Here is a 10,148-nt window from a genome sequence, read left to right on the forward strand (position 1 = left end):
AATACTTGGAAATCTGGAATCAGAATGTTGTTGTAGAGCTAAGGGGGACTTATAGATCATATATGTCTATGGCTTACTATGCCTTTTCAACCAGAAAACCCTCTAGGCAAGTGACATCTCTCATGAAAGCTCATCAGAAAAAAATATCTCAAAGAGAGCCCAAAGAGAAACCAGAGTCAAGGTCTCTGCTGCTGGCCCTACCCTTCCACTACCCTTTAAAACGCTGCGCCCCCTTTGAGAGCCCAGCTATAACCCGTGTCTGAAGTCTGCTTCATACACAGTTCTATCTTACTAACTCCTTGACATGTTCTCACTCCTACCTGGTTTTGTCCAGTTCTCCACATATTGTCACAGTGAGACAGAAACAGAAACCAGTTCACTTCCATCCCTATGGTTTCCCATAATGTGGAATAAGTTCAATTTGTATTCAGTGGCTCATGTAGTATGATCTGCTCTTTCCCACCTGTACATAAATCTCATTACTCATGGGCTCCTTTCTGTTCCTTGGGACCTTCCAGTCTCTTTCTTTCTTTTATATTACTATTATATTAAAGGGGATGGTTCAGCCTCTGCTTGTTTGTTTATGTCTGCTCTTCTCACCCCAAAGGCACCATACTATCACTACCGTGCTTACTTATTGGAAGTTCTTACTCTAAAATTATCTTGTTCATTGCTTGCTTTGCTTGCTCATTATGGCTCCTTGGGTAGGAAAAAAATGACATAAAGTATAAAAAGGAAGTTTGTGGAAAAACTTGGCCAGAGGTTTCAGCAGTATCACCCTATCTCATGAAATTTGGGACTTAAAGGCAGGAGAGTAACCCAGTGGGATTAGGAAGGGTGGCTCTCATTCTAGGTGGTACCCAGTACCTGGAAATGAGGCCATGTAGAAGGTGGCTTGAAAAATATTCTTAATTTATGTTTATAGGAAAGCATTTTCTCCCCAGAAACTGCCTTTGGAATAGTAGAATTGTCTCATTATATATATGTATGTGTAAATATATATATTTATATATATAATTGAAGTTGTTAAGTTACAAAGAAAGAAAAGAAAAATATTTTTACTATAACTTCAGCTTACTAGTAAGGAAAAATGACCAGTGTATCAGTGTATTCATGTACTTCCCCTACTTTTTAGTTTTCCTTTATAATTTTAAATTATTTATTTTATTTTTTGAGATTATAATATATCATTCCTCCCTTTCCTTTCTTCTCCCTAAACCCTCCAATAGACTCCTCCTTGTTCTCTTTCAATTCCATGACCTTTTTCATAAATTGTTACATATATGTATATATATTAATACATATCCATAAATACATAAGCTCATGTAACACATTTTTTACTTATAATTTTCCTAAGAGCTTAGTAATTGACATTTCCAAACATTCTGAGGTATCTTTTAAAAAATTTTATCTTTTTAATAAGAAATGTAAACATTATTTTTCCAGTTTTTAGAATCAACAACACTGTTTATAGTGCTCAAGTGACTCCTCCCCCCCGCAAATCAGGGCAAAACTAAGAATAGAGTCAAGGTTTTCCAGACACACACATTGTATTTCTGTTCCAAACACAACTCCTGAAGAGAGACAGTGTGCCAAGCATAAAGGGCATGCTGGTATGCACCCACATATGCCAGTGTTGGGCCTCTTTCCATCATGCCTGATAATGCTAACATGGCCTAAGCTATTAGACCATAGATACCCTCTCCTGTGTGTGGCTCTTTCATATTGCAAAGCTATTATTATTATGTCTTTTCTAGCCTTCTCCATTTTTTTCTTTTATTGGATTTTTTTTAATTTACATTTCAAATGTTATCCCCTTTCCAGGTCTCCCCTTCAGAAACCCCTTATCCCATCCCCCCTTCCCCTGCCTCTATGAGGGTGTTCCCTTACCCACCCGCCCACTCTTGCCTTCTCACCCTGGTATTCCCCTACACTGGGACATCTAACACCCTTAGGCCCAAGGGCCACTTCTTCCACTGATGTCCAACAAAGCCATCCTCTGTCACATATGCAGCCAGAGCCATGGGTCCATCCATGTGTACTCTGGTTGTTTGTCCATTCCACAGGAGCTTCGGAGGGTCTGGCTGGTTGACTCTGTTGCTGCCCTCATGGGGCTACAAACCCCCTCAGTTCCTTCAGTCCCTACTCCAATTCTTCCATGGGGATCACTAACAGCCCCCCCGCCCCAGGCCCAGCTCAGTCCAATGGTTGGCTGTGAGCATCTGCCTCTGTATTTGTCAAGCTATGGCAAAACCTCTCAGAAGACAGCCATACAGTGTCCAGGTTTGGTGGCTGTATATGGGATGTATTCCCAGGTGGGGCAGACTCTGAAAGGCTTTCTTTCACACTCTGCTCCACACTTTGTTGCCATATTTCCTCCTGTGAGTATTTTGTTCCCACCCTGGGTTATTTTTAATGTTTAAAGTTAGTGCACAGTGGGAGGCACAGTTCCACTGTGGCCTTTTCTTTTCTTTTCTTTTTTTCTTGGAAATTTTCTTTATTTACATTTCAAATGTTTTCCCCTTTCCAGGTCTCCCCTTCAGAAACTCCCTATCCCACCCCCCCTGCCCTTATGAGAGTGCTCCCCCACCCACCCAGTCCCATCCTCCTGCCCTGGCATTCCCCTACACTGGGGCATCAAACACCCTCAGGCCTGAGGGTCTTTCCTCCCATTGATATCCAACAAAGCCATCTTCTGCCACATATGTGGCCTGCTCCATGGGTGCATCCATGTATACTCTTTGGTTGGTGGTCCAGTCCCCAAGAGCTCTGGGGGTCTGGCCTGTTGACACTGTTGCTCCCTCCATGGGGCTAAAAACCCCCTCAATTCCTCCAGTCCCTTCTCTCCCTCCAACTCCTCCATAAGAGACACCTCCCCGCCACCCCGCTCAGTCCAATAGGTGGCTGTGAGCATCCTCCTCTGTATTTGTCAAGCTCTGGCAGAGCCTCTCAGAAGACAGCCATATCAGCCATATCAGGCTTCTATTTGGATAAAATTGTACTATGTGATCCCTAAAGAACATGGGGTGTAATTTAGTCATGCTATGTGTACAGTGAAGTTCCTGTAGAATCAAGAAAGTAACTTGATTCTACAAAAGGCCATCATCCCTCAACACCTAGAATGGTAGACTATTTTCATTTTTAGTCTTACGTGACACTTAACATTGCAAGTAGAAGAATGCTTGGATGGATTATTTTTGATAATTTATCTAGCATGGGAGATGGCTTTATATTATTCATTCATCTTCAGAACAGGCTGGGTTAAAGCAGACACAGCTAGCTCAACGCGGAAGTACAAAGAGAAAAACGTAGTCCAGTTTTTCTCAGTTTGCAGCTAGGTGAATGAAAGGAGACAGAATCAGGGACGCTTCTGTTCTATACTGACTTAGCTATTTTACTAGTGTGTCAATCAATTATTATGAAATTCTGTGACAAGGTGGGCTACCATGCTAAGGCAAAGCAATCTGGTGAGCAGGTCATTTTTTTCGTTCTTCTTTGTTTGTTTGTTTGTTTTGGCTTATTTGTTAAATAGAGTGTTTTCTGGGGAAAAAGTTACTAAAGATATCCAGGTAAAGGAAGAAAATGAAAAAACAAAAAACTGCTGAAGAAAAAGTTGGTAGAATACTCAGAGAACAGCAAATTCCTTGGTGTGCTCAGAAGTGGGGTTCTTTGGAATTAGAGAGAGATGTAGAATGTAGGGATGATGAAATGTTGTGAGTTGATGCTAGAAATTTGTGTGGTGAATGCGGTATTTCAGAACCCAAGTGTGCCAAAAATAACTTTTATTTTATACAACGTAATTTAAACAGAGTCCCTCATTGGCAACTGTTTAAGGCAACACAAATGTTTTAGTGAAGCTCAACTAAAACAACTGGTTTTTCTGAGAGACCCAGCTTATCTGTGCTTTCGAGACTCGTGTTGGGGATTGAACCCAGGCTTTGCACATGGGCAAGCTCCACTGCTGAAGTACACTCTAGCCCCACAACATAACTACAGATGAGTAAAGGCCAAATGATGTTTAGCACCATCTAAAACAGAATTGACTCAAGCCTATTGTTCCCCTCTCTTTGGAGCACTGGAGGTATTCAGCTCCCTCTGAATTTCTTCAGGTTTAAGGAGGATCTTGGTGCTGTCCCATGGGTGCCTTCTCAATGTATTATGCATGCAATCATTCCTTTTCTGAGCTCTCACTCTGGAGTCTGCATAGCTGGCTTCTCTTTCCTGGACCATTCAGTGTCTATACTTTCACCAATTATCAACAGCATCTCTTCTTTAAGGCATTAAGAAAATATTTTTCAGTCATAAAAAGTGGAACTTTGTCTTATGAATTTAAATGGTATTTGGCTTTGGTCATTTTCCTCCCCAGACCTTAAAGAGTTTGGATATACAAAAGCCAACAAGAAATCTATGTGCATCCTGTTATTTGTTTGTTACTACAGCTGCTTTCTGCTAGAACAGTGATAGTGTAGTTCCATAGCTACTAGAATGAGAAGAAAGAGATGGGGTTAAAAAAAAATTAGAAGATCATGGATAAAACTTCAAAAAGACCCTTCTGTTGTGCATAGTGCCTACTATGGAAAGATTACAAAGGGATAAATATAATTATATGTCACAGATTTTAACCTTTTTGTAGCGTGAACTATCACTTAAGATTGTAAGTGAAATAGAACGATTATATTGTCATTTCCAAAGGTGAGATGTGACAACAGCATGAATGAGATGCTTTGAATGGAACAATCAGTTAGGATGATTTATTACAGGATAAGATGTTGAGAAAAGTGCAGCTGAGATCACATGCTCAAGAACTGTACAGGATAAAGACAGTCAAAAATCCCTACAGGGATACCAGAGGGGCTCATGAAGCCCCACGCCTACCCAAAGGAATGGTATATAATTGACAGCTTATGGGTAAGAAGACTCTATGCCCATTAGGAATGCAAGCCACAAGAGGCTACCTATACTCTAGTAGATGGCCCAACACCCATGGTCATACAGGAGGCGCAAAGTGACTCAGTGGGTTTTAAAAAGAACACATGAAGTTAGAAGAAGATAGTGCTAGGAGGAATAGAGAAGAAATTAGAGAGGATAAAACGGGACACATTTAGTAAAAATACATTATGTCCATGTGTGAAATTACCAGATAATAAAACATTAAAAAATATGTTGGGGACCTAGAGCCTTACTCATGAGATAAGACGGGTTGGAACATCTCCAGATAGGATTTTGGAGAAACCGAGCTGTAGAAGAGGATACATGCACTCTGGCAAGGTTCCTGGAATTCTAGGAAACATTGGTATATAGGAAAGAGGGACAGCACAGAGAAGCTGTGAAAGAGAGCTGAGGTAGAAGAATAAGACTGGTGAGAAACCAGGAGGGTGAGGTTCTAGCAGCCAGAAGATAGGACGGTTATCAAGGGTCTGGGTACTTTATTAAAAGCCAAGTTAAGTTTAGTTTTGGCATCCTAGCTAAGTTAATGACTGATAGAACCATTATAACCTGAGAATTCCTGGCTTTTCTCACCTCCAAATAAGATCAACTTTAGACACTATTCAAAAGATCTTCATTGTTGCTATTGCTTTGGCCAATAGTCCTTGACACTAGATATGTGGGGCAATTGTAGACGTGAACAGGAGCCCATTTTGACCTTGAACTTTTATTCTTTTCAAACTGTAAAAAATAATTACCCAAGACTCAGAAACTACAATAGCCAAAGAGCATTTGTGCAAGTTCTTTTGATAAGATGAAAAATAATAACACAGACTGCACATCTCAAAAACTGTCCCAGAGTCTAACAGTTTTTGAACATCAGTACACATTTTGGATTTAAGACTTTTAGATTAGCGGTGTTATTTTAGTAACATACATGGAATTATTCCAGACTGAGAAATTCTGAAGTCAGAAATACTTCTGGTCCCTAGCATTTTTATATAAGGAATATTCAGATGTGGAATATTCAAGCTGGAATTGCATTGAGTAGAGGGGGGGATATATTTTTTAGACTAGGAGAATTTTGTGTTGAATTGGCAGTAATAGACCTTTGTGATAGAAAACTATAAACATTTCCTGGTTAGGTAAAGTAGATAAAAAAAATCCACAATAAGAGTTTTTTTTCCAAGCTTGATTTTTGTGAAAAATCCTCACTGAGTGATTTAATATCTTGTTTTATCTTTGAAAAATTAGAACGGGAAATTCTTAACTTAAACTTGAGCCTTGCAGACAGACAGCTGTTTTTCACAGGAGAAGCAGTCCTGACTCAGCTTGACCCTGCTGGCTCCTCATCTCTGAGTGGCTCCTTTATCCTCTGTCAGATCCTTTTAGTTTTCCCCAAGTGTTTAAGCTCGGTCTGCTATTTCCTCTCTATGTGATGTCTTGTTATAGGTAGGAAGAGATGACTTTTTCTCTACCAAATTTAACTGTGGTCTTTAGCATATGATTCCTTTGTATTTATATCTGAACTCCCCCAGCCCCTCACAAAGAACTGGCCAGGCACAAACACTTACTAGACATCTTCAGTCAAATGTACAGCTGCTACAAAATACAGTGTCCAACACTGAACTAGTAATCTTCCTTAATTTTTCCAGACCAGTTCTTTCAGGTTTCCTGTTTGAAACTCACACTTTCAGGTGGTTGGGCTTATGGTCTTATCAATTTTATTTTTACTCTCTACTTATATCCCCTCTGTTGGAAGGTCCTAGAGCCTCTTCTGCTTTAAGCCTTGTGCTTTCCCCACTTCCTCTTCCTAGTCAGACATACTTTCCCTAAATTCTTATAGAAGCTGAAGCCTCTTAAATTTTATTCTTAAAATTATGCATTGCTGAATGTTCAAGCTTCCTGGGTCACACTTCTGATTATATCTACTTTATTTCGCTACAACTGAATGTCTGCTAGTCTGTCTTTATATTCCACAGCTACCTAACTCAGACTACATTTTCAACCATGTATCCCCTTCCTATGTGCACATCACACACTTTCTTACCCCATCAAAATTGGGACACTCCTTCATATGTTCTACAGACTTTCAGGATATTCTGCTTAGTTTGCCAACAGCGGTCATATTTATTTTCACATCTGTCAAATCAGATTCATCTTCATTAGTCTTTCACATACTGTAACCTTTTTCAGTGATTTTAAGGTTTAAAGTGTTCCTTTACTGTCTTAATTGTGCTATTTTCTCCTATAAAATATTTATCATAAATATCTACATATTATACTACAGTGTATGCATCGTTGCTTATAACAGTAATAACTGTATACAATGAAAATCTCAACTGACATTGAGATTCAATTTTTAAAGAAACTAAGTGTACACGTATATTTAAGACTTGAAAATAACACACATAAAAATATTCAGTAGTCATTAGGTTCCCGAATCTGGACCATGGCCTTGGTTGACCAGTCCTGGGGTGTATGCTCAATAAACTATTGCTGTATGACTGAAAAAAAAATTGAGTAGCAATAATTTGTGCTTATAGGGGTAGTAAAGTTATGAAAGAGTTTTAAACATATTGAGTTCAAAGTCAGTATTTCTTAGTATTGGATGATGCTTGTCAATGTTATATATTACACTTTAATTTATATTATATCTAACAAAATTACATGCTGTAACTTCTAAATAAAAATTAAAGTGTTGGAATGTGGGCTACGATATAGCAGAGTAGGTAGAGTGGTTCCTAGCATGCATGAGGCCCTGGGTTTGTATATTACATTCAATTCCCCAGCACCACATAGAGATTGAGTATAGAGGTCCCCTCCTGCAGTCCCAGTACACAGAGGCAGAGGCAGAAGGGTCAGAAGTAGAAAAGAGTTTGAGAACCAAGATTATATGAGATCCAGTCTTAAATGAACAAACACACAGAGAACTGCTTTGTTAGTTTTTTAGTATATACCCGAGAGTCAAGGATGCAGTAATATTCATCACTGAATTTAGGCTGTATGTAGTCACACACAGTCAACAGGGTAGTACTTGGACAGATGACAAATGCTTTTACACAAATGGAGCTGAGTCCATTAACTCTCTTTTTTCATAATAAAACAAGTTTCATCAATTTTGCACTTAGTTTTAATGGAAACCCAAGAAGCATAAAAGGTTTATTTTTGTTTTGTGTTGTTCTAGGTGACATCAATAATACAAGTGACTTCAATTATACAGACATATATGCCAAACTGGAAGACGACATGACCACGTAATTACATATTGTCCTTGCTATTATCTTATTATCATTTCTGCATTGATCTAATTATAGTAATATAGTTATAGTTTATATTATAATAATAAAATTGGAAGGCTTCAGACTATCATTAGTTTTCAAGAAACATACATTATAGTTTCTCAAAAGTATTTATATCATTAACTATATTAAGGTTAACCCTCAATTAAACTTATGTATGCAGTTGAAAAGATAGCATATCATAGACACAGACATTAGAGGAACTGAAAGTAGCCCCTTAGATATATTTGAATTCACAATAGTTATTTTCAATGGTTTCCTACTGAGTAGTTTGCTTCCTGGCTATTTCTAGTCATGACAATGCTAAGATAAGCCAACAGAAATTCACTGAATTTCACATCTACTTCTAAACACAAAATACAATATCCTAGGCGAAATGTAGTCACTCTGGCCTTCAGTCACATGGACAGACTTTTGATTTTGTTAATGATTTATACATATTGACAGTTTGTGCAACAGCTGTGCAATAGATGTCCAAAGGTATGTGCTGGAGAATCAGATGATAATGATTCTGTATTTTACTATGATTTCTCTGATAGTTTTAAAGAAAGTTGAGATACAACAACATTTTGAAACATGAAAATGAAATACTTATAAATATTACTGTGAGGAGGCATATTTTTAATACAGGAGAAACTACTATCTTAAATGGCTAAAATGTATTACGTTAAAATACACTGGTATTTTACCACACATAAGCTTTACTTGTTAAATGAGATTTCCTTTGAACTCTTTCTTGCACTATCACTTGTACAATAATTAATTTTACAGTTATATGTTAATTAAAGTATAATGTTAGAATTACATCTTCCTTAATATGTATAGTTTATAGCAAGTAGCTTGAAGGATGGTTTGCTCAGCAACATTCTTATAGGTTGCTCTTGGAAATGTAAAAGGCTGGCCATGTGTTTTATGTCTATTTTTTAATCTAGCACTTGGTATGAGCATTTTATTCAAAGAGAGCAAGTAAATGAACATTTAAAATATACCAAATCTTATCCTTCAGTTTACTTTGCCTTGAAAGAGTGTATTTCAGTGATAGAGCATTTCCCTAGCATGGATGAGACCCTAGGTTCCATCCTGTGCACCAGAAAGATCAATAACAAGAAGTAGGGTTTCTATTTAATGTACACATGGACTGCTTAGTGAAGCCATAGGACTTTTAGCTATAGAGGCACAGCAAGGAAACACTTTCTCAACTTTTCTAAAAGGTGTAGTTAAATGTTTAAACTTGGAGGAAAACTGACTTATTGAACATTTTCGGTTAGCTCTCCATAGCCAGTTGGGTAAATGCCATGGAATCATCAGTTTTCAGTTGTCATTCATCTTCCAAGCTCTGCTAAACTAATATCAAAAGAGCAGGGAACCATCTCCACTTCTTGGTTATATTTTCTAACAAGTTCCATCATGTCTTTCCCTCCTCCAAGGTGCATAGACCACCCTTAAGGCTTCATCAACGATGCTGACATAACAAAAGTAGAGAAGACTACAACTACAACCTTACCTGATGTGCTAGCACACTAGCGGTCTTTCAAAATCACTGACACTCTCTGAGTAATTATTATGGACTAAGCACTGGCCTGAGTATATTTCAGACATATTGAATACTCTTATCTCCATAATACACAACTGAAGTTCAGGTTATTAAACATCCTTAACTACAAGGTAGTTAGGGGAAGAGCTGGGATTCGCCTCAAATCCATTCTTCAATATTGCCACAGACATAGGTGGATGCTAATCATTACAGCTCCTTCCAACCACTTCTTGTTTCTTAAGGATGGGGGATACCCAGAAAACTAAAGAAATAAAACTAAGTTGTGTTTAGAGGGAGGAACTGGTTTGAAGCCAGCCTTACAGTGCTCTTGTTTTTCAGGTATGCCTACTATTACACCGGGATTGGTGCTGGTGTGCTCATAGTTG

General features: G+C 38.2%; 1 protein-coding gene across 1 annotated transcript in view; it reads left to right on the forward strand.

Moving 5' to 3' along the window:
* Positions 1 to 10,148, forward strand: part of LOC116097616 (ATP-dependent translocase ABCB1) — a 180,388-nt gene that overhangs the window by 123,656 nt on the left and 46,584 nt on the right. Inside the window, exons 7-8 of the mRNA XM_031380285.1 lie at positions 8,114 to 8,183; positions 10,102 to 10,144. Coding sequence (XP_031236145.1) covers positions 8,114 to 8,183; positions 10,102 to 10,144 — 113 coding nt within the window. The remainder of the gene's footprint in view (positions 1 to 8,113; positions 8,184 to 10,101; positions 10,145 to 10,148) is intronic.

This window comes from Mastomys coucha, unplaced genomic scaffold, assembly GCF_008632895.1.
Source record: "Mastomys coucha isolate ucsf_1 unplaced genomic scaffold, UCSF_Mcou_1 pScaffold19, whole genome shotgun sequence".
In the NCBI taxonomy this organism is placed as follows: domain Eukaryota; kingdom Metazoa; phylum Chordata; class Mammalia; order Rodentia; family Muridae; genus Mastomys; species Mastomys coucha.